Below are 25,238 nucleotides of genomic sequence, written 5' to 3' on the forward strand. Positions count from 1 at the left end.
CTTGCTCATTGTTTCATATCGGGTCTCACATCGGAGTTGCGTCGCGAGGGGCAGGCACTCCGGCCCATCTCTCTTCCCCAGGCTATATCCTTGGCCAAGTTACAGAAGAGAAGCTTGACAACCGCCACCGCAATTTTTGTCAACGACCACCACTCACCCACAACCTTTCACCTAACCCAACCACCCACCCACCACTCCTACCAACCCCCGTACCCACGGCCACCCCCACCTTACAAACCCCTATATCCACGACCAACACCAACCCTTCCCGTTTCCACGTCCGTCGCCTCACATCGGATGAAATAGCACACAAGCATGAACACGACTTGTGTTACAACTGTGATGAGAAGCGGGCCCCCTCTCACGAATGCAAGGCTCGTTTCTTCTTGCTTGTGGCCGACGAGGACGATCTTGGACTAGACCACCAAACCCAATCACCCACCTCCCCCGACACCAACATCTCAGACCCTACCCTCGCTCAAATCAGCTTCAACGCCCTTTCCGGCACCTCCACTCCAGACGCCCTGCGACTCTTTAGATTCATCCACCACCTCAGGGTGACCGTCCTCATTGACGGAGGAAGTACCCATAAACCAACCACACCCACCGCACCTCTGCAGGTCATTGTCGACAACGACACTATACTCCTTTGCGACCAATTTTGTCCACAAACACCATTGTCACTCCAGGGTCATGCATTCACAGTCGACTTCCACATATTACCTCTCAGCGAGGTCGATATTGTCCTCGGAATCCAGTGGCTCAAACAGCTTGGGCCCATTATCACCGACTACGATACCTTGACCATGTAGTTTACGTACCAAGGTAACTCGGTCTTCCTCCGTGCCGATGCCCCAACAATTCCGAAGGATGTCTTGTCCTTACAATTATGGTGCCTCATGCAGACACATTTCGCCTCCGCCTTTTTCCACATTTCCATCACCAACTCTCCCTCTCTGGTAACACCCACACCCCACCCTTGCCCTGCCATAACCACCCTCATTCACCAATACTCCCACCTATTCTGACAACCCACTTCATCTTCATCGATGCCATGCGCAAAACGAATGTTGTCACTGATGCCTTATACAGAATACCTCCTTCCACTAGTGGCCAGTGCATGATACTCTCCACACCCCACTTCATCTTCATCGATGCCATGCGCAAACATTTTACCACAAGTTCTTCTTTTCAAGATAAGCTTCAACAAATTCGCACCAATCCCGCTTCCCATCTTGGGTTCAAGTACCATGATGGCCTGCTATTCTTCAACCACAAAGTTTGGCTTGAACCAGAAAACCCTTTCATTGTGTCGTTGATCGAAGAATTCCACTTAACACTAATTGGCGAACATTTGGGTTTTGCCAAGACCTTTCATCGAGTACAAAACAACTTTTACTGGGCTAATATGCGCGTGGACATCAAACTTTTCATTCGTCAATGCATCACTTGTCAACAAGGGAAGCATATAACCAAAAAACCCGTAGGATTGCTTCAACCTTTACCGGTCCCAACTGCCCCATGGCAAGACTTATCCCTCGATTTCATTACGGGTCTTCCGCCTTCATAGGGATACACCTTCATCTTGGTCATCATAGACCGTTTCACGAAAGGAGCTCATTTGGGTGCCTTCCCTACCCATTATACAACACACAAGGTGACACACCTCTTCTTTGACATGGTCTGTAAGTTGCATGGCATTCTAAAGAGCTTAGTCTCCGACCATGACCCGATCTTTATTGGCCATTTCTGGCGTGACTTGTTCACATTCTGCAAAACCAAACTTCGCATGAGTACCTTTTATCATCCCAAAACAGATGGTCAAACCGAAGTACTCAACAAGACCTTGGAACAATATCTACGGTGCTTCGTTCATGATTCTCCTTCCAAGTGGTCACAGTTCTTGTCACTAGCCGAATGGTGCTACACACTACAATGCACTTTGCCATTGGCATCACTCCCTTTGAAGCTACCTACGACATGCCCCTTCCTTCCAATGCCACATACCTGATAGGTTCATCCACAGTTGAAGCAGTTGATACCCTATTATCATCTCGACAGGATCTTTGGAAGTCCTTGTCCACGCGTCTGCACAAGCTTCAACTAGCCATGAAAACTCAAGCTAACCGTAAACACCGCGAGGTATCCTACGCAGTCGATGACTGGGTCTATGTTAAGCTAAGACCATATTGTCAACATTCTCTCTCTTACACCCAGTTCAACAAGCTGTCCAAACGCTATTACGGTCCTTTTGGTATCATTGAAACCATTGGTGTCGTAGCTTACCGTCTCACCCTGCCGGAGCACTCCAAAATTCATAACGTTTTTCATTGTTCCTTGCTTAAACCTCATCATGGCCCAATACAAGAGGTCTCAGCTCCTTTACCTCCGCAAGCCACTGATAATCATCCCCTCATTGAGCCTTTGGCTATCCTGGACACTAAGTGGGACCACACAACCAACCCACCGTCACTACTTGCGTTATACAATGGCATGGTCTAGCTCCTTGAGGGCAAGGTGGTTTTTCCAGGAGCGGGTATTGATAGGGAGCATGACTACGTGCAGCACTACCCACGACCCAGGAGAGAGACCCACACACCCACATATCTGCATGACTACGTGCAGCATTAGGATAATGCAACTATTATAGTGGGAGTGCGGTTATTATAGTGGGAGTGTGGTTATTGTAGTGGGAGTGCGGTTATTATAGTGGGATTGCGAATATTGTACATATTTGATATTTTCGTGCACGAAGGTTCTCTAGACCCGAGGGCTTCAAATATCGAGAAGCACTAAAATGTAGAATATTCATCCTTAAGTTTGTTATCTCCTTTCTTCCTCCTGGAGACTACCCTTAGTCTCGAACTTAAGGGGACCACCGACGCTCATGGAATTCGAAAGCAGCGAGTACATGCCACCATGTCAGAAGTCAAAAGCATCATCGACAATGGTGGTTGAAGAGAATTGTTTGTTTCTCTAAGATCTGATTTAAAGAGTGTGAGTGAGTGAAATTGGTGTTAAGTGAAAGAAGGATTTGTTTTGTATTATTTGTGGCTAACTATAAATGAAAGAGAAGAAGGAGAATGAGGAGAAAGTGTTTGTGTTTGTGTCTGAGAGAGAGAGACAGAGGGAGAGTTTGTTGAATAGAGAGAAAGCGTTTAGCAGAGAACAAAAATGGGAGTGTGCAAGCTAACAGTATCGTCATAAGCATTTCAGATTCAAACCAAGCAGCATAGCAACGCCATTTAGCCCTTTTTTCTGCCAACCCAAATTGCTTTTTCTTCTATCTTGCTTTCTTTGGTTTCGGTCCATTGAAGGATTGGACGAAGTCAATATCGAAGAAGTAGATCTGGGTTCGTTGAGTCACGTGGATTTGGCTTCCTTGACGAACGCATAGCACACCAAAGAGCGATGGATGTGGAACTCAACAAGCTTTTGTCGCGGCACACCGACCTTGATCGCCACCTCCTCCAGTTCTAGCGCTCCTCTGACGTCTTCGACATCATCCACTTTGACGCCCGACTACATGCTCTCCAACTTCGCACCTCTATGACTTCCAACTCGTCCATCCAACTTCAACCGTGAACCTCTAAGTTTGAGTTTGAGAGATACGATGAATAAGCCAAGCCTTTTTGGGTTCTTGGGTTTGGGGTTGTTTGTTAATATATTTTTTTTTAACTAAATTGAAGATAATGACAGTTTTTATCTGCAATATATCAAACAATTTTTAAATTTAAAAGTTAACATAACATTAAAATTATTAACAAAAAAAATTAAAATTAAAATTTTGAAAATATAAAAATTAAAATTAAAAGCTTAAAACTTAACCTTTTTCAAAAGATGATTTTTAAATGAACGAATACATTTTATTGATAATTTCAATAAACATACACTCACTTTCATTAAATGAGTGCATATCATTAATAAATTTTAATTAATTAGAGATAAAAAGAAAAATAATAATAAAGTAGTAATATATATTTTATAATTAGGATAGAAAAATATTTTTTATAAGCAAATATTTTTTGTTAGTAAAAAAAAATTCAAATTTGTCCCTTCTCTTTCTCCTCTTCTCCCTTCAACCAAAAAATTAATCTTATTTTTTATATATAAGACTAGATGAAATACTGTTTTCTTGGAATGTTTATTTTTCTTAATGTGTAAAAAAAATTTAAACATAAGTCATTTTAGAATGAATGAAGTAGAAATTAATAAAACAGCTTTTCTCTCTTAACATCTTCGAAGATTAGTAGTAATTAAATGAAAAACAATTTAATAAAGAGATATGATTAATTTAAAAAATATAGATAATTTTATAATATTACAAATTATTAATAAATTTAATGTCATTAATTAAATTAATTAATTTTCTTAAAGAATATGAAATAGGTAAAACAAAAAAATCTTATTAAGTGACCGAAGGGAGTAACATTGTGCGGAACATAATTTTAACCTCCAAAGACAAACGAATAAACCGAATTCGTATCTATAAATAACGGAAACGGATACGATATTACAGGGAGAAAGAGAATTGAGAAATCAAACACCAAAATTTGATCTCATATTGACAAGCTTCAAACCGATGGATGGAACTCCACTGTTAAAGAGAATAGAAAAAATTTACAATTGAGGAGGGACAAAAAGAATATAGAAAGACCTGAAACAATTAGTTGATTGGTCAGGTTGCATGAGGAACTCATCAAAATTAGGGCAAGCAGAATATCCATCGCTCATCCGCAAAAGCTATATACACAACCCTGCAGTGTTCACCGTTTCATGACCGCACTATTGAGGGGGAAATTTTACAAGTGATTGGGAAAAATAAAATAAAAATGGAAGAGACCTCAAACTTGATTTCATCAAACACAATCATAATTACCTTATGTAAACAGAAATCAAGCCCCAAACTAGGATACGGCCAAAAAACATAGGCATATAGGAAGAGGACTCTTAATTTTTCCGATACAAGTATGCTATCTGAACACAAGGCTTCCATTCTGCTGCACTCTCAAATTTTCCACTAGTGACTGATAGAAAGATTTTAGTGCCTTGAAATCACCACCCTGCAGAAAAATATCGGGAATATTAAGCCCACTACAACAGATATTCAATGGGTGATTCAGCTAGAAAACAACACACTAAGATTCACTTTACTTGGCAAGACATTCTGGAGGGCAGAGCATAAATAAATAAATAAATAAATAAATAATCTTTCTGGAGGGCAGAGCATAAATAAATAAATAAATAATATTTTCATTGAATTACTGACAACATAAGACTGGCAGAGAAGAAGTTGCAGGAAACAATATGGAACAAAATGAATCAATTGAGGCATTTGTGTCAAGTTATTGTTAGATTTCATTTTAAAATCAATTAGCACTAAGTGAAGTTGTCCAACGAATATATAAGTTGCATCCAAGAGTTGAGGTAGACGATGTGGGACATATCAACACTCTCCCTCCACATATGTATGCTAAAACAGGCAAGCCTACTAGTATAGGTGATTAACCAAGATGACCTATAAGCTCTGATATCATGTTAGATTTCAACTTAAAACCAATTGACATTAAGTGAAGTAGTTCAATAGATATATAAGCTGCACATCGAGAATTGAGATAGACGATGTAGGACTTTGTAACACACCCCCTCCAGAAATGTTTGCCAGAACATGGAGACTACTATAATAGGTGATTGACCAAGATAGGCTTTGATACAATGTTAGATTTCATCTTAAAACCAATTGACACTAAGTGAAGTTAGCCAACAAATATATAAGTTACACCCCAAGAGTTAAGGCATGAGATGTGGGACTTCCCAACAGTTATCAAACAAGATTCCCGGGAATGTGGACTTAGGAATATCATATTCCCAGGTTTGGTACAAGTTTTATAAAAATATTCCCAGGAATGTAAAATATTCACAATTTGTGTGGCTTCCTATTCCCATGAAGAAGGGTGGATATTTGGATTCCTACGAGAATTAAGTTATTTTCGACAATAACTATCTTTTCCCACTTCATTCTCCCACATTTCCTTTTTACTTTTTAATTAAATAAATTTAATTTGTTTCTTCTGAAATTACTATTGCAAACAAACATGTTCATAGGAATAATATTTCTACCCCAATATTTTTTTATTATTTCAGCAGGACTAGATAAGTATACTATAAACATTTCAGCTCCATAAACTTTGAATACCTGCAATTTTTGACGATATTGCTCTGCCTGATCTGGTGGGCAATGTGCAGAAGAAAATCCTTTCGATACAAAATTTACGAGAAAATCATCCCCAAATTTTTCATACATTACCTTCTGTGCCAGCACAATTTCTCCAAACAAAACAAACTGTATAGAAAAATAGAAAACAAAAGGACGAAGAAAATGAGTACTAAAAATTGGCATAAACCATCAAAGCACTAAGATATACTGAGCTTTGAGCAAATATTTAAGTTCCTTCCGAAGTAACAAACATCAAAAACCAGATAACTAATCATTAATTTGGCATGTTCCTTCAATGCACCTAGTATGCTCCAAGTACCCCATGATAGCTGTTCATAATACCTAGTATGCTCCCTGTACCCCATGATAGTTGTTCATGCAATCATACAATTTTTCCCCTCTTTTTCCTTTATCAGTCAAAGAAATTTCCTTCAAACAACCAAATGCAGAAAGCCAATTAGAAGCCAAAACAAACCTTTGTGTGTTTGGTTCAACTTTTGTTTTTTGCTCAGCCAAAAATAATATAGCATTAATGAGTACCAGAGGTACTAAATCATACAGGTTTTAGAGATAATACACATCTAGTTTAACTAGAAGCAAAGATATACAAGCTGAAAGATCCCACATTAAGTTAATAGAACATGGACAGCATTAGTTTCCTATGTTCCTGTCCTAAGAAAACCAATTTTGAGATTTTGTAAAAATACTTGCTTATTTTTTCCAACTTTCAAAGAGAGATTTTGTAAAACAAGCATTTTCTCAAACAATAGTTCCAAGCATGCACTTATTCCATAGCAAATCTTAAGATCAAAGAGACACCCTTGAATATACAAGCATCGTTACCCAAATAAACAAACCATAAGACTGACAAAACTACACATGGTCAACAAGCCTAAGCCTACTTATTCCAGCCAAAACCTTCAACATAAATTGTTTCAAGGTGAAAAGACACTCGATATTCACCGTGAATCCCCAAAATGTTAATCCACAAGAAAGTAGCTCTGCCTCCTCTCAATAATAAAAATATGAGATCTACTATGTCTAAACTACACCAACACAACACACATCAAGGGACATTGCAAGCTTTACATATAAGCAACAAGTACTCATCCTATCATGTGCCATTGTTCAAACAAAGGGCTTGACTTTTAGATGCTTAGAGATTTTTAGCTTTTCAAATAGATTTTTCAAGGAAAGATATGCCTTCCATGATTGAAATAGAGTTAAAAACCTGTGAAAAAAATTTATATAAGGATTCAAAGTCCAAAACCTCCTATCTGGATAGGAGGAGAGATTTAATAAAGCCAAGAGCAGAAGGAACTCTAATTCGTTAGTTTCTCTATTTCTCCAATTTCCAAGAAATATTAGAAACCTGAACAGCATAATACTTTTAGTCAGCGAATCATGCATGAAAAAGAGATGATAAGGGGCTGATACTATCCTGCAATTATATGATAAACTACCTTATACTAGAGTAATAGACTAAATTATCAAATACTTAATCTAGCTTGAACCACTGTATGATGTGTCTTTGCATTCCACTGTAAATTGTGCTATTCAGTATTCACCGGCACTTTTAAGATAATAAATAATTTTCCAAAAGGATAAGTAAGTCAGAATGGTAGCTTAACTTCTAGTTAGAAAGTGAAAAGCTAACTACACATCTCTATAATAACCATCGAGTACACTTCTTAGTTAGTTCTTGCAAAACGTTTTTTAGATAACAAAAAAATAATACAAAAATTTCAGAATCCGTATCATACAAATTTAAAGAAAAAGATCATTGTCCTAGTTGTCAGTTATAATGCCATGAACTTTGCAGCCAACAAGACTTCTCCAAAAGTCCAAATAAAATGAGAAGAATAAAGCACCGAAGAAAATAAGTACTTAGTAAGTTGGCATATAACTTAAAGATCAAAGTTAAGCTGATTTTCTCAGAAACTAACTAAGATGAAATACAACCATTTAGACCTTTAAAAGAATTACACACACACCAAAAATAAAAAAAGATATTCCTTTACTGATTTTTCCTTCTCACTATGCATGATTATTCTCAAGTACCTAATGCTTGTTGATACTATCCTACAATCATATGGTGAAGATGAACTACGTCATATGGGACCAAATTACCAAATACTCAATCTAGCTGGAATCCTCATACGACTATCAATTCATCAACTAAGGGAGAAGGGGAACAATAATTTTCCAAAGGATTAGCAAGATAACCCTAGACCTATATAATAAGCCCCAGTTACAATTCAAACTATAGTTCTTGCAAGGAATTCTTTAGATGTTTACATGCTAGACAATTCCAGATTCTAAAACCAATTGTATACTCCTGTTGAAAATATTTATATTCTATATGTTATTTGCACCATCTTACAATCATGATACTCTTGTTATTACTTCAAATAAACCATATTTATGAATGTTCACTTTCATTGGCATCATTCTTCCTGTTGTATAAGTATGTAAAATAAATTTTTAAATTCTGCTCCAAGGCTTTTTGTTGAGGTCTCCTCAAATGACATCCATTTTTATTAAAAACAAACAAGCAAATAGTTTTATTCACAGGCCAAAGAATGAAACGGCAAACTCTACCTTCTGTTATGAATTATAACCTGTCTTATTACAAGGAGCCAAAGTGAGGGAGAAATCTTACCATATACACAATGGTTTTGGACAGCAGAAACATATCAGTTGAAGAGACAAAGAGTGACTAAAAGAATGTATAAAACAATAATACATATATCTTACAGTATTTGCATCATGAAACTCAAAAGATCTGTCCAGCACACTGTACAGACAGCAGTTTGTAGCAAATGCTTCAATCACAAAACTTCGAAAACCAGGAACCTGAAAACCATTGACCATTTAGGGAAAAAATCTCAAAAAAACAGGATAAGTAGAAGTGAGTACAATCTACCTTTTCTTCATAAGGCTGGGCACACCAATCTTTAATTAATCTAATAAAAATCTGTACACATGCCTAAATTGTGAAAATAAAAAGTATGATTCAGATTGTAGATTTTGTCAAAAGTATTAATCCAGGAAAAATAATGACCCATAGCTGAATAAATAGAAAACACTACACATACCTTTCTTACAAGAATATCATTATGATTACAAGAAGAGTACAAAAGCAACTGCATCACTGGATCCAGGTATGCTTTACATTTTGGGGAAAGAAATACAGGAGACAGGTCATGTGTAGTAATCACATGAAGAAATGTATACAATGTTCGCTGAAGTTCTTGCAATTCACGAATTTCCTGAAAGGGAAAAATAATAATCTTATTATCATTATCATGCATATACATTTGAGAGGGTCTAGATGCAAAGAATAAGTTAAATGGTAATGCAAAAAGATGCATTTCTTTGATAGATTTCACATTTGAAACAACAATGTTATGAACTAAGAAAAACATTCAGTTTATAATTTATATGCCACAACACAGCTATTAAGTACTAGAATTAATTAGCAGTGTTAAAAGCAAATGCAGTGCCATTGTTTCTGTTGAAAAGAAAATGCAGACTCTTAGGGAGCTGTCTTAATTGCTGCCTCAAAGGGTAGTGTCTAGTTCCACATTGACTAGAGACACAGCTTAAATAGAGCTTATAAAGCTTGGCCAATCCTTATCTTACAAGTCAGTTTTGTGGAGTTGAGTTAGGCCCCAAGTCCAAATTCTAAGAGTTTCCTTAATCTAAGGTCCATCAGATTTGTCATTTTATGGCTTCATAACTTGTAGAAAGTACAAAAAGCATATAGAAAAGTGGACATTTGGCAATAAAACTAACAACAAGCACAAACTATCTCACCAACTTCTTAAAATTTAATGAACAATAATCAAATCATAAAGAGCAATCATATAACAAATAAATACAAACGTAACTTAAAGCAAGTAAATTAAAAGAAAAGGAACAAAAAAAACCCAGCTATTTATTAGGTAACTGCATCAACATTTTCATACCTCAGTGATTGCATCAGAACCAGAAGAAGGTAATCCATTTCTAGGAATAACACTGAATATCCGCTCGGCGATAGATGGAAATATTTCCTCCAAAATGTCACGCACCAAAGTATTGAATTTGCAGATAAGTTGATTGAGTAACAAAAGAAAACCAACCATCTGCTTTGGCTGAAATAAAACATAAACAAGACATTACAGTGTTATCTTCAACCAACACCAAAGGAAACAACCAAATTAAGGTGCAACACATGTATATCACTTCGTGTTGAAATTATGGGGTTTCAGATATAGAGGGATGAAAATAGAATATTTACAATATTCAGATATTCATATGAATAGATATTTTGGATATTTCGATATATTCTAAGTCACCCTGAAGCAAAAGCTTGCACAGCTTTAAGCTTGATACAAATAAACCCTTTATGAAAAGAAACTACTAAATAATATACTTTGAGACTATAAAATGGCACGACTAAGAATCTAAGATGATTCTCATTTTTCAGGGACCAGCAAATACTAAAAGCTGCATGAGCCAGGATTATTTTTCAGGAAAGTCGTGGGGACAAGCTTCCCTAGGAAGACTATGAGGTCAAGCTGATCTCACAGTGCACAATTTGAGCCAAAGAGGGCAGATCCAAAAGCAAAGGAGATTATGGGTCAATTGGGGGAGAGAGAAAGCAAACCAAACAGTGGCGAAAAACCTGAATAGAGAGCTGCAAGCCCAAAAATGATTAACCAAGAGCAGATTCAGAACAACAATTGCGACGTGAATCAGATACTATTGAAGAATCCAAAAACTGGCCAGGACATGCCATCATGTGTGAGGAGGACGGCAGCGCATGAAAGAACCATGTCTACACAAGAACAGCGTGTGAGCATGCATAAAATCGCCTATGAGGAGGCTCTGGTGGGAAACAGCCATCAGAGGCAGGAGTGCTTATCAGTATAGAGCCACCAAAAAAAACTATGGACAACAGTGGCAACAGCAGAAAAGCAGCGCTGTAGTGGATGAAAACAGAGATCTGAACCTATCAGAAAGATGTATGACAGATCAAAACCCGGAGCAAAACTCCGAGCCTAAAATTGTCTAAAACATGCCAGTAAAATGCATGGCAGAGGAGATTGGAACTCAAAGAGAAAACTCAGAGCCAGGATATGTTTAAACATGACAGTAAAATGCATGTTGAAGATGTCAAAGCAGTGGACAAAACCAGTTAAGAAAACTGTTATAATGAAGAACAAGGTTGAGGACGGCTCGATGGAGGACATTATAGTGGTGATTCTGAAAAATGATTGCAGCAACAAAGAAAACTAATTTGAAGGAACAACCATGAAAACAAAGTAGAGTTCCAGCGTTGACAGAACTCAACAGATATAATTTTGAGTATGTGTAAGTCTATAAATATAATTTTGTTATGTTATATTATGAGTTATGAGTTATTTTTCTTGTCTGTATTGTTTTTTATGTATGTGTATGTCTAATGTCTATTGCTAGATTTGCAAGACTTCCTAGCACCCTCCCTCCACAAATGTCTGCCAGAACAGGCGAGAACCAAGATGGTAGGCTCTGATACCATGTCAAAAAGTGAGTTATGAGCCTAACTCAATCCTACAAAACTGACTTATAAGGTAAGAATTGTTCCCCACTTATATAGTTTATCTCAACACTATTTTTAGTCGATGTGAGACTTCAACAAGTCCCTTTTTGTCCACGGCTACCTGTCATGTGGGACTTTTTCAATCACTAGGATAACTTCTGTTTGAAAGAATGTATTAAAGAACATGTTGTTCTCATTTCTGAGTAGAACGCCATATCCCATACTTATGATAGAGCTTTTCAATTTTGACAAGAGCCATGGAATAGTGACTAATCTTCATGGCATTTATGCTTCACTTATCGGTTTCATGGTTCTTTTGGCTTAACCGTGTTCCTAGTGTTGGCCTTAGCAGAAATTTTTCTCAGCACAATGCTAATTACATATCATATTAGTTTAAAACTAAAGATGGCTGCAATTTGATAACTTATAGGAATGTGAAATGGAACGTTTAATGAGAGTTGACCATTTTAATAAGGCAATCTAATTATTGAAAAGGATTAGCCCAAGCAACCTTGGAATGTCATCAACACCTTCCATCGGAAGAACTCCTTGCAAAAGTGCGAGGCTGCTTCTGGGAAAGGTTTCGGTCCAGTGTGGATGGTTGATCAAATAATTCCACTTCCTTTTTAAATTCTCCACAACTTCTGGGGCCTCAGCTGTAGGTGACGTATAACAGTTTGAAAGAATTTCTGAATCAGAATAATTCAGAAATGATGAAGCAATATGATTTAGGCGAAGAGTCCAGCGACAAGGAGGGATTTTGAAACAGTCAGTGCCACAATCATATGTATCTAGTAACTTCCCATTCCAGTTGGCATCTTCATAAGATGCAGATACTCGTATTCTACTGACAATTTCATCTGGACATCTAGAAGTTCTATCAAAGATATCTGGGATGATAATTCCTGTTGTAGTCTCTGCCACAAATCCATTGAAAAAGGGGTATGTGTTTCCATCAGAATCCCTTCTGGTATTATGTTCAAGAACACAGATAGTTTGGATGTGAGACTTCTCTCTTGACCATAAAGTGTGAACAATTTTTTAACACAAAGGAAAGGAATAACCATCCAAATCTGCAGGGCTTTCAAAACCCCCAATGAGATGCACATCAAACTCAGTCTCCAAACTATTGTTGACAAGTGATGCTAATATTTGGGAGAGGCCTTTTGGTCAATCCATATGGGCGACTGACGTCCTTCCATTCTTTGGGTTCCAAATAACAAGACCAACACACGTTGTTTCATCGGTGCCAACAAACTGAGCCTAAGATGAATGGAAGGCCATCAACGAACATCATGGCTTCTGAGTATATACTGATACAATTGAACCAACCAACCAACGAAGGAACAAAGCAAGCAAGCTTTTCATATATGCATATAACTCTTATGAGTTGTGTTATGATCTCGAGTTACTATCTTTTACATCCCTTCCGTTCCTCTTCCGAGTTACAAGTTAGACAACATTGCTTTTGATAGACCCAAACCAGTCCTAAATTATAAAAAACCTTTAAAATCCAACTCATATCCAAATTTAAAAGACCCAAAACCCGACCCAACTCGTGCCCCAAATATTAAAAAAACTTGACCCAAGCAACTCTTGCTCTCTCCAGAAAGCAATGACCTAACCAATGACCACCCAACAATGACCATCACCAGCGACGACAATCTTCAGCAATCTCTGGCATCTACCCTTCTCTAGTTTATTGAAACCAACACTTTCTTAATATTGGAGAAAACCCAAGTCCCACATCAACTAAAGATAGTGGCAATATAGAGTATATAAATAGGGAGCAACCCTCACCCAATGAGCCAGCTTTTGGAGTTAAGTTGGGCCCAAACTCACATTCTAAGATGATATCAGAGTCTATCATAGATTCATTAAAAAAGGGCCACCCACATATTATCCATGCACCAAGCCAAAAAGTGTTGTTGGGCATGAGGGAGTGTATAAGGAAAAACCTAAGTCCTGTAAAGTGTATTTCTAGTACCTCTGATACTCATTAATATATATATTTATCTTTGCTGATCAAAAAATAAAAAGGAAAAACCTAAGTCCCACATCGGCTAGAGATAGTGTCAAGATAGAGTATATAAGTGGGAGGGCAACCCTCATCCTATAAGCTAACTTTTGAGATTGAGTTAAGTCTAAACCCACATTCTAAGACTTAATGAAAAAAGTTAAATAAGTTATGTGGCACAAATTTTGCAAGTCAAACTTGTGGTTTGACCTGGTACACGGTCAAAACAAACCCATGCCAGCAATTAGTTTTGGAAGAGACCCATTTTGGAAAATATAGTTTGTAAAAGTGACCCAAATGGGCCAATCAGCCATAGTATCAGTATTGGATATACGTGAAACAAATGAAAGTATTGTTGCTTCATATTTATTAGCCAACCACTCAACCTACAACATTAAACATTCCCCACAAACACATTCATATCATACAGAAAATACGTCAAGAAAATCATAAAATCAATCTGTTTTCTATCCTCTAAAGAGACTATACCCTTTGTTGCTGACAAATTCACCAAGTACCTAAAAGAAAAGGAATTTGCCCAATTCTGACAAAATCATTAAAAAAAAAAAGCAGGCCGCTCCCACAAATTTACTGAAAAAAGAACAGATACACATACCAATGTGGCATGCTTGACATAAAATCTACTAATGACAACAAAAAATATGGCAGACAGACTGACACCCTGCAGCCAAAGCAATATTCTTAAATGCCAGAAAGTATTCACGATAGAATAAAGCAGCAGCAAGGTTACAGGACTATCTGTGCTACAAAATGAAAACCCATGCTTTAATTATCATATAAGCATATCCATATCCAGCCTAATGGATCATATATATCAAAATGGTGCAACAATAAATTAAGAGGATAACATGTTAGAGGGATATTATTCTCAATGCCATCACATTCAAATGCCCCTTGCAACCCCAAAACATAAACATCTGCAAAATCAATCTGCAATACACAAATAGCACTGCAAAGAAATGCATTTAGATCTAGAAATTTAAAAAGATTAACTTAATGAAATTAGAGATAATATGTACTTCGATTTCTTCAAGCAACTGCTCCAATGCCTTTGGAAGGTAAGGAAAGACAGATGCTCCTAGTGTATCCACCATGCGGTGTATAAAAGATGTGACCTACACACCACATGTGGATGTTGGATAAAAATTACAGATCTTTTTTAAGCAAACAAATTTTTCAATCACTAAATCTAATTCATACCATACCTTGTTTCGCAGAGGTTCAACTTTTGGAAATATAACAAGAACTTGAAGAAGTACATCCAATGTCTACATAGAAGACAGAATGACAAGGTTTAGCAAAATAAAATATTAAGAAACAATACACAAGTTCAATAAAAATAGAGACATAGGCTTACCATGAAATATTATCAATCACACAGCATGTTGCAAATATACATTTTATAGTAAAACTCCATAATTTTCATCTATAAGACTATAACAAGATTATTTTCTAAAGCTTCTTAACACAAAAAAGACAGAAACTATAAATCTGATAAACCATATACACCTCCAGGGAGCATGAACCAAACAATTTTGAAAATACTAACCTGCTTAAACATGATACCAATTGCAGGGCGACTAGCGGTTACAAGACGCTCGCTAAAGCCCTAGATCATGTAAAAAATAGTAAGAATGGAGGAAAAAAACAAAACTGTTGATGTATTTTCATTTAACCCACAATACTACCCTTTAAACTTCAAATTAAGATACAATCGAACAAAATATAAATCTTCTTATCACTAACGGATTGTGAGTTTTGAGACTTTTATAATTAATATCAGAGGTGGGGAAAGCAGAAGTCTAAATTAGAAAAAGCACCTTACTGAGAGAATTAATTGCCATAATAATTTGCTGGATTACAGCAATTTTGGCATTAGTCTCCTCAGCATTCAATAACTTGGCATTTATGAGCAGTGCCTCAACCTGTATCAAACGAGAATAGGAAATTACATGCACCAAATACCAACCGTAATAATCTCAAAAGAAGAAATGCTTCTGGAAACAGGAAATGGGGACAAGAATGTTTTTTAAGTATCTTGCAGTTTTTTGTTTATTATTTTTTTGGATTAGAAAGTATCTTGCATTTTCAAGTAAAAATTAACCTGTTGACAAAGAGGACTGAGCAAAGAAGATAGATAATCAGATTGCTTTTCAGGCAGGACATCTTCTGTTCCAATCAATAAACCAATTGCCTGACAAAACATGTCAATAAACATGAGAGACGAAAAATAACAACAAAAAATTTCACAGAAATATCCTTCATCCTGAAACTTTGGGAAATGTGAATACCTCAAAAATGTGGCTACCATCTTCTGACCCTGATAGCTCTTCTGTCGTATAATTCATAATAGTGAATTGAGCAACTGTATCTTGCAGGCTCTGAATTTATCAGAACATTTTAAAGAATAGAGAACAGAGAAGGTGGAAGTAACCAATCACACGATTCATCCATGCACATCAAGGCCAAACAAAAAATGCAAGAAGTCAGGAATAATTTATATATAGTTTTGTTTATAAAATATACTGTTTTGAGCACATTTAAGATAGAGAAAAGCATGCAAGCAGGATGGATTATATAATTGCTACCTGCAAAATAGTCTCTATAAAAGGCACCAACTTCATCTTCAGAAACTTTACAACCCTCATAAACAAATAACTGGCTCTACGACTTACATTGATGTTTGAATGATGTATGCCTCTTTCATCGAGAAAGGCAGCCAGAACCATGGGAATATATTGAGTATTATCCTGAATAAACTTAATATATCTTGTCACTGTCTCCAAATAAACAAGAGCAACAAGCCTATTAGAGTGACAAGGAAACTTTGTCGATAGAAGCATAAGCACCAGCTCACTCAACAACCCACTCCCAGTTCTTATGGCTTCCTCACTTATGGATTCTCCAAGTGCATACAAAAGAGAAAGTGCACCTTCCACCTCCTCCACATTGCTATCTGAAGATCTTGAAACAGCACTTGCTAACGAATTTCTGATAAACAACTGAGTTACATCAGGCGCTACACGACCCACATTGCGAAGCAGAACAAATAAATCCTTTCTGAACTCCACCATCCTATCTTCCTCCTCTTTACCAATTTTGTCCATCACATCAAGATTGGTGCGGTGCACTGGGTCATAACGGATTAGCACAAGGATAACTTCCAATATCTGTCCCAGGTGAAGTAGCTGCTTCTCCGGCAAAGGAACAAAGCTCTTAAAAATGGCAACATAACCTGAAAGAAACTGAATGATGTTGAATGTAACATCTACCTCAAAATTCTTCATTACATAGAAAATGGAGGGTAAAACTTCACTCAAAAGCTCCATAGAGATTCCTTTAGCATCCTCAGAATTTATGCGTTTAAAGCAATCCAAGGCCTCCACAGCATACCCAGAAAGCAATGCAGCTATATCAGAGACCAGCTCAACATCGACATCCTCGGTCACTAACCTAAGTACACGACTAATTTGAAGGCTTTGCAACAATGACAGTTTTGATTCGGGCTCCATTCGCTTAGAAACAACTGCTAATAAGCATCTGACTGAAGCACCACGAAGCTGATCAGACAGAGGACCAACCAAAATCAAATCAAACAACAAAGGGATGAAAGCATCATTGACTATCAACCCAATGTCTATCCAAGAAATATATCTCCTCATGGAATCTAACACACTAGTGCATAGCTCATGATCAGAATTCCGGTACATAGAAACAATGTCATACCAAGCTCTAACTATCTGAGGCACGCACTGCTGTCTCATTGCATCCTTAACCCGGCCAGCAACTGCCAACTCCTCAGGGGTTCTAGGGTAGTCCAAACTAATGAGCTCATCATCTAGGGCATTCAAAACTCTACAGAACATGTCTATGACCACGTTTCCTTTGCTCAAATGTGGAAAAAAATCAACAAAGACGGAGGACCAAACCAAAGGGTACTCGAAGTAAATCAAAGTTATCAAAACCTGTGCAAGCTTGTTCTTTATAAATGCAGGGCCTTCCAAAACCCTTGTGAGGTTCTTGTCTTCGAGGCACACAATTGAAAAGACGGAGCCCCTGATCATGTGCCTCTCATCTGGGGTCATTGTCAAGTATCGCGTTCGAATGACCTCATGCAAGGTCTGTAGGCACCAAAACTGGACTTGAACAAGATTTGAAAAGCATAATTTTTCAATGCACAATCTACAAATTAATGGCTTCTCCTTAATATCGTTACAGTAAACTTTAGCCTGTTTCTTCAAGTCATCGTCGAGGGCTCCCGATTCATCAAACATAACAAGAATCGCTCTCTCCAGATCATCCATGATATTCTGAAGAACAGAGTTGGGCGGTGCAGTGTGGACGGATGGATGGGAATTGAAAGGAAAGGTTTTTAGTTTATAGGGCTAGACAGTAGGCGAGGCTTAGCTTCTCGGATCAATGGAGGAAGAACCTAATAACATAAATATGGGTAGGGTTTTTGTTAGCTTCTATCACTTTCTCTCTGCGTTTGCTGTCTCCCTGTTGCAGGGTTTTTTTTTTTAAGGGGGATTTGGATTGCCGTTATGGTTTGATTTTTTTTTTTATTTTAAGAAAAATAATAGTTTTTCTAATTAGAGAGGATTTTATTGTGTCAAACAAAAAATAGAGGAAATTTTAAGTGTTAAACTTACAAAAATAAAAATAAATTTTTTTTTCAATAAGTAGACAAAATATATTTCTTAAAAAAATAAAATTATTTATTTTTAGTATAAACAGTTTAAACAAACACTTCAGAAAAATAAAAAATTATTTATTTTATTAAAAATATTTTTTAACAAATAAATTTAAAGAGACGGATGCTTTATTTGTGATTTTATTCTTAAGAAAAAAAATATTATTATTAATATCATTAGAAGAGGTGTAAAACCTATGGAGTTTTTTAATATTTGATGACCAAATTCATTGATACAAGGTTATAGAAACTGACATTCAAAATATGAGAATTAAAAAATGTTGTTCTTTATTTAAAATTAAGTTTAAAGATCTTATTATAATTTAATAATTTCTTAAAATAATAAATGATTTAAAGAATACATTAAAAAAATATTTTTTATACGTTTAAGTCCAGAATTATAAATAGTGGAGATAAAACTTATATAAATTTGTAACATTAAAAATATTACATTTCACTTTTATAATATAAATATACATTATTATTTTTCTTTTAAAAAATTCATATTCTAAAAACAATTGATTATTTTCTCATTTTCAGTATCAATTAGCAAAAATCTTTCTCAGTAACTGCACAATCATTCATCTCATACAATTTTATATCCAATACAAAAGTAAAATAATATTCTAACCTTTAACTAATCTAACTAATCCAAAAAATAATATTTTAATTAATTATTGAGCACGTGAGTTGTCATAAATCTTCCAATACTTCTGTTTGATTCCAACAAATAAAAACAACACAAATATTTTTATGTTGAGAAAATAGAAAGAAAAAAATAATAACACACAAATATCATTTGAGAAATAATCTAATAAAATATTAAAAAAAATACATTGAAACATATTGAATAGAAGAAAATTAAGTGATTAACCTACGAAATAAGCTCTTTTAATTTTCTTCTCCTTAACAGTTTTTCCTTCTTTGAGACTAGTATCTGGTTTTTTGAAGAAAAAAAAGATAAAAATAGTAAGCTTAATAGGTATGACAAAATATTGTCACAACAAAAATAACAGTAACAATATAGCACGTTCTGATTTTGAGCCGGTTGAAGAAACGTTTGTAAGTTTTATTTGTGTTTATTTAATCAAAATTTAACTTTTTCTTTTAAAATGTTATATTATTTATGATAGTATATTATTAAAGTCTTTAAAATGTTAGTGGGGCAATTGCCCACACTTCTCAACATAGATCCCTAACTGGTTAAGATAAGAGTTGCACCACCTTATCAAAGATTTTAGCAGCGATTATCATTTTAATCATTAATTCTATAAATTTTTTCACTTTATTTTTTATCTCAATAAAACTTAAATTAGATTATGTCGGATAAAATTAGCTAAAAAATTAATTAATAATTAAAAGATGAAAAACAATCTTATTAAAACATTAGTGTTTGATAAAAATTTTTATTGAAGTAACTGAAAAATGTAACAAGTGTTCAAAAACAAAAATGGAATGAATATAAAAAACTATAAATTAGAAAGTAGTGTTTTAAAAAATATTACTTCAATAAGCGTTTTAAAAAAACAGCAGAAAATACTAAAAAAAACTTATTTATCAAAAGGTTAAATAAACTTTTTAACTAATAACAAAACTAAAAGTTAATTAAAATATTTTCTCAAACACAATATTAGTATTTAATGTTATTAAACACAATTAATAATTACTTTCACAAAATTGCTTTCAAGTTTATATTTTCAAGATAAATAAGATTTTATTGATATTCTCTTAAAATTAATTAATATATTTTTTTGATAATGTAACAAAATAAAAATTTACACAAATATATTATGTAAACAAATATTTATATATCAATATGGCATTGGTCCAATGAAATTAGATTAAGATCTATTAAGTAAGGTTGGTAAAAAAAAATACTAAAAATAATCAGATAAGTTTTTCAATAATTAGTTATTAATAAAGTTAATAGATAATTTGTACTAATGTCTTAATTAAAAAAAACAAATATTCACATTTAAATACAGTAAGTGAATTATTTATATCTTTTTAAAGAAGGATACCTAATATTTTTTTTAAGAAATGAATATTTTATATCTTAAAGATATAAAAGCTATCCAAGAAAAACATAGATGACAAAGTGTTGAATATCTATTATGTAAAGATTCAAAACTTACATAAAATCATTGAGATTTAGTAGTAAATATTTACAACATATAATTTTATTTTATTTTTACATAAAAGCTGTTTAAAAGAATGTGAAATTATATCAAAAGGATCTAATAAAAATACTAATCCCATGATACAATGAATTAAAATTTGAATTCTTATTTAAAGAGATATTCATAATTACTAGTATCCAATTGTACATTAAATGATATTGCCCCCAAAGGAGGATAGATATGAGAAAAAAAAACTAAATCAATTATCAAATATCAATATTATATTAATAAAAAATGGTTTTGCCACGTGGCACCTCATACATTCTTTTCCATTGAAATCTTTAACTTATTATTTAATTCTTAAAAATAAATAATTTTCAATTGATTATAATGAGTAAACATTTTGATATAGATTAATAAAGGTAATTTGCTTTGCCTGCTAGAGTTTTTATGGCTCGAAAGCATATTCTTGTTTCTTTGATTTGTCGTCGTTGTGGAACAATTGATGAAGATGTTCACCTCATTCCTGGGAATATTACTTAGGTGAGGAGGAGGATGCATATCAATATTCAAATCCTGAATATAACGTATATTTATTGGGGATGTTGGATTTTTTCCCAGTTGCAACAGTTTGGGAGAATAATTCCTATCCTTCTTTGGGAGATTTTGAAGGCTATGTATGAATCCTATATTAATAAGTCACTATCTACCAAAAAAAAATAAAAAATTAAATAAGTCACTTTAGTCTAACTTGTCAAAATCTTCATTTTGTCTCTGATTTCCCAAAACGTAATTCTTTTTTTTTTTCCACTTCATTTAACTCCGTAGTTTTACATCGAAAAGGACCAAAGAAAACGATGTTTTACAAAGTCAGAAATTAAAGTACAGATTTTGTAAGGTCGGGACTAAACTAACCAATGCTTACAATTTTAAGGATTACATTACTCCAAAACCAACAGCATGGATATCCTTTTCCTTGCCCACAAATGCCTCATTCCTTTTCAGTAATCACCACAAAAACATCCTTCAATGACCACTTCTGTCTGTCAGTTTTCGCTGGGGGGTTAATGACTGCCCTCTCAGCATTCGCTAAACGGTAGCCTATCACAGTCTCTCTTCTCTGCCGAGCTCGTAACATTATTTCATAAAAATTCAATTCCTCCCCATGAGAGTTCATTATCTATTGTAGCAGCCAGCATTAACATACAAACAGTTGTGGAAACGACAGAAGCCAAATGATACCACATTTCAGTCAAACTGTCAAAATATCCTCATCAGATGCTTACATGTTATTTCTTAACCACAACAGTTGTGCATTACATGATGTACAGGATGATAATGTTTGTTTAGAAGCAGAAGAATGAATGGGCTGGTATATAGATAGACTATTATCAAGGTATACCAAATCAGAGCTTAAATTCTGTTAGACTAGAAACTCACTTGTATCTCACGAATTAAAAGTAGAGTGGCATGAGATCTAGAGTCAGCTTGAATTGCTGAATCCTCCACTGATTCATCAGCCAAAATCAATATCTGCAAAAGCCATAATTTCCACCATAAATTAAATTGGATACATTATTATTGCTAAAACTTGAATGTAAAATATTTTATAGTGTATCAAGTTTGAAATCAACTCCGCCTATGTTTCTTCATAGCTGGTTCCAAGCTTGGGTTAAGGAGGGTTGTGTTAAGCCCTCGGCAGCAAACCTAAAACTTGCCGTTATACCAAACATGGATTACTCACGACAGACTTCTGCTAATGCTAGGTCGTTACCTGAAAGTAACGACCGGTCCATTTTTTTTTATAACTTTTTTTAAGGTAGTGTACAAAACATTTTTTTAATAAAGACGAGGTCATGTGGTTCAGTTAGTAACCAACTAACCCAATGACCCAATGCCCTAATGGGTTCGATGACCAGTTTGGTTTTTAAAACTATGGTATCGTCCAAATATAGTGTCAAATGAGTAAGGTTTGCTACATTGGCGCCTGGATTGTAGTGCTAAATGAGCAAGAGTCCTCACATTTTTCTAGATGAATGTGGGTAAATAAGCTAGTTCAGAAGTGTTTGATCAGATTTGCTACTTTGACATTTAAGTCTGTGGAGGTGGTGGACACCATGATTCAGAGAAGGATTCACATTATGTGCCTGCAAGAGACTAAATGAATTGGAGAAAAAGCCAAGGAGATGGATATTGCAGGTTTTAAGCTCTGGTACATGGGAAAAGTTTGGGGAAAGAATGGAGTAGGTATTATGGTAGACAAGGTGTTATGAGCAGAAAATTCTGCTCTATGGATCCTAGCGTTTGAGGTCTAGGTACCTCCAGAAAGAGAGATTAAGGAGAGGGAATTTCTGATTATATTTCTGCTTGCATTCCATTACATCATTCATTCGTATATATGGGCACATGAATGCTAAGCTATTATTATAATTCCTCTACAGATCCTATGGAGCAAGGAAAGCAATAACAGAATGAGTAACAGAATTTGGATTCTAGCAGACAGGATTTTCTCCCTCCAATGACAGGTTGCCAGCTCGGCATCCCTGGTCCAAGTTTGTTATGCAGTCCCTCCAGTATTGAGGACGTGTGCTGTGCCTTTTTATCCTCAGGTGAGTACTTGTCTCCCCTTGGTCTGGTAGTAGTGGCTGGTCTGATAGCTTGGGCTGATTCATGACACAAGGTTTGCAAAGAAAGTGTGGTGGATGTAAAAAGAATTGGAGACAGAATCTTAGCCTTAAAATTAATGATGGTACAAGAGACTATGAATATCATCAGTGCTTATGCACCACAAATAGGATCAGAGGCACTTGTGAAGGAAATTGGGAAGACTTAGAGGGGTTGGTTCAAGGCATTATGCAATAGGAGAAGATTTTCTTAGGTGGGGATCCAAATGGACATGTTCATAGTCTCAAAAGGAATTTTACAGGTGCACATGGTGGTTTTGGTTTTGGAGATCTAAATGAGAAAGGATAGACTATTATTGACTTCTCCATGACTTATGATGTTAGGATTATGAACACTTGTTTCTAGAAAAGGGAAGACCATCTTATAACTTATAAAAGTGGAAACTCAGATTGTGATTTTCCGCAAGATTTATTAGCACTTATTTCATACCAAATTAGCTAAAATAAACTTAATTTTTTATTACCATTTGACCATGTATTTGCCATGAACAAACCATGGAACAAAAGTTAATAGAGAAAAAGAGAACAGAAAAACAGCAATTTATGTAAGACAAAGCACCGTAGGCAAGGACGCAGGGGCATAGGTATCATCATCCTCTGCAATAACCAGAACCTCATCACCTTCTTGCAGAACATAGGAGTCATCTGGATTCAAAATAATTTTACCACCATATGATGCAATTTTGATTCCACAAGGAATTGCAGCGGGAAAGCTAATTAGTACGTCCTCGAATTGCATGCCTTCCAACTGTGGCCATCTTTAGATGTAGAATTCACAATTTTCAAATCCAAGTATATCTTCCCAAATCTGCCAAAGAAAGCTCATCAATTTTCTTAAAAAATATTAGTAAAAGGATATATTATATTACAGAGAAGATGCAGAGATCAATATCTCATCCTAAATTGTAGTGCAAAAAGAAAATAAAGCGGAAGAAGGACAACCCAATAAAGCTCCCCAATCACTCTACAAATCTTTAAGAAACTAGGAGAGCATGGACAGAACACCAAAAGGAGGCCATAAAGGCAATCCTATTTCACAAAAAACGGAAGGATAGGGAAGAAGCCCCCCCAAAAAATATAAGTAATACACTGCACATGCAAACTGTCAATCATGTATTTATTCTTGTCAGGAATTAATTAACTTGAAAACAATAATTGAAGATTTTTTCACTGGAGTAGCATTATGAATTATGCAACATAAAAACACCATGAAATGGTTGTAGATTTTGACCTGTGCAAGTTCAGGCTGTCGAGCACATTGAATCATCAAGCGACCAATGACAACATGAGCTACAACATTTTCAACAAGATCACCACCCACAAGTTTAACAAGGACCTCATTGTCTAAATCACTCAATTCAACCACTATGTGCCCTCGTAATCCTTCTTTTACTCCAGTCAGACTTAAGACTGTTCTCAAAGCACGGGCATCACTCTGTACCACAAAAAGCAAGTTAATGGTTATCCACCATTATTAAACTTGGATCAGATCATCACTCAATCAGACCTGATCAGCATTCCCATCTTCAGCAAGAACTATTATTGCACGTGCTTTTGAAACAGAAACGAAATTGCGAAAGGCGGGTAAGGTTATTCTTCGCAGTCGCTGATGACATGACATTTTGAGTGTCCGAAAGCTGAGGTTTGTCGTTAGTGGGAGTCCGGGGGAATTTAACTCTGCGGCGATGGCGAATGCGAGTGGAGCTGCTCGGAGGAGAGTACGGCTTTGAGTTTGAATAGAATCGACGGCCATATTGCAAAGAAGAGGACCGCAAGAAGGATGGCGACGGGAAGAACCAATCTCCGGCGGAACCCGATGTCTCCGAATCCAGGGACATATTCGGAACTATATTCTATAAACTAAATCTATCTAATAGTAGGTTTGTTTAGAAGGAAATATGGATTTCTAGGGATATC

At 35.5% G+C, this 25,238-nt stretch overlaps 1 protein-coding gene and 2 pseudogenes across 4 annotated transcripts; all 3 read right to left on the reverse strand.

Annotated features, from left to right (window-relative positions):
- Window positions 1-4,531: 4,531 nt before the first annotated feature.
- LOC100800596 (exportin-T) lies at window positions 4,532-18,422 on the reverse strand. Of its 4 annotated transcripts, XR_413718.4 has the most exons (14): window positions 16,413-18,412; window positions 16,116-16,205; window positions 15,929-16,018; window positions 15,645-15,749; window positions 15,374-15,433; window positions 15,030-15,092; window positions 14,844-14,939; window positions 10,189-10,356; window positions 9,316-9,489; window positions 9,144-9,206; window positions 8,975-9,073; window positions 6,197-6,343; window positions 4,880-5,063; window positions 4,532-4,757 (listed from the first exon to the last, which is right to left on the reverse strand). XR_413718.4 is itself a non-coding variant. In XM_003521794.5 (13 exons), the coding sequence occupies exons 1-13, from the start codon at window positions 18,126-18,128 to the stop codon at window positions 4,974-4,976; spliced, it is 2,961 nt and encodes a 986-aa protein (XP_003521842.1). In that variant the 5' UTR covers window positions 18,129-18,413; the 3' UTR covers window positions 4,532-4,973. The 4 variants fall into 4 exon arrangements, 1 of the variants encoding a protein (XP_003521842.1); XR_005890826.1 differs by lacking the exon at window positions 14,844-14,939 and having other exon boundaries at window positions 16,413-18,416; XM_003521794.5 differs by having other exon boundaries at window positions 4,532-5,063; window positions 16,413-18,413.
- Window positions 10,370-14,586, reverse strand: LOC113001250 (protein N-terminal asparagine amidohydrolase-like; annotated as a pseudogene).
- Window positions 18,423-21,181: 2,759 nt separating the features above from the next.
- Window positions 21,182-25,195, reverse strand: LOC100787370 (ion channel CASTOR-like; annotated as a pseudogene).
- Window positions 25,196-25,238: the final 43 nt, after the last annotated feature.

The sequence above is a fragment of the Glycine max genome, chromosome 3 (genome assembly GCF_000004515.6).
Source record: "Glycine max cultivar Williams 82 chromosome 3, Glycine_max_v4.0, whole genome shotgun sequence".
In the NCBI taxonomy this organism is placed as follows: Eukaryota; Viridiplantae; Streptophyta; class Magnoliopsida; order Fabales; family Fabaceae; genus Glycine; species Glycine max.

Excerpts from the sequence above, each read along its gene's own strand:
- LOC100800596 (XM_003521794.5), bottom strand. The coding sequence starts at position 18,128 with ATGGATGATCTGGAGAGAGCGATTCTTGTTATGTTTGATGAATCGGGA. Across the intron at positions 16,019-16,115 it reads ATGGTAGCCACATTTTTGAG|GCAATTGGTTTATTGATTGG; the intron begins GTATTCACATTT and ends ATGTTTTGTCAG. Across the intron at positions 9,207-9,315 it reads ATGATATTCTTGTAAGAAAG|GCATGTGTACAGATTTTTAT; the intron begins GTATGTGTAGTG and ends TTCACAATTTAG.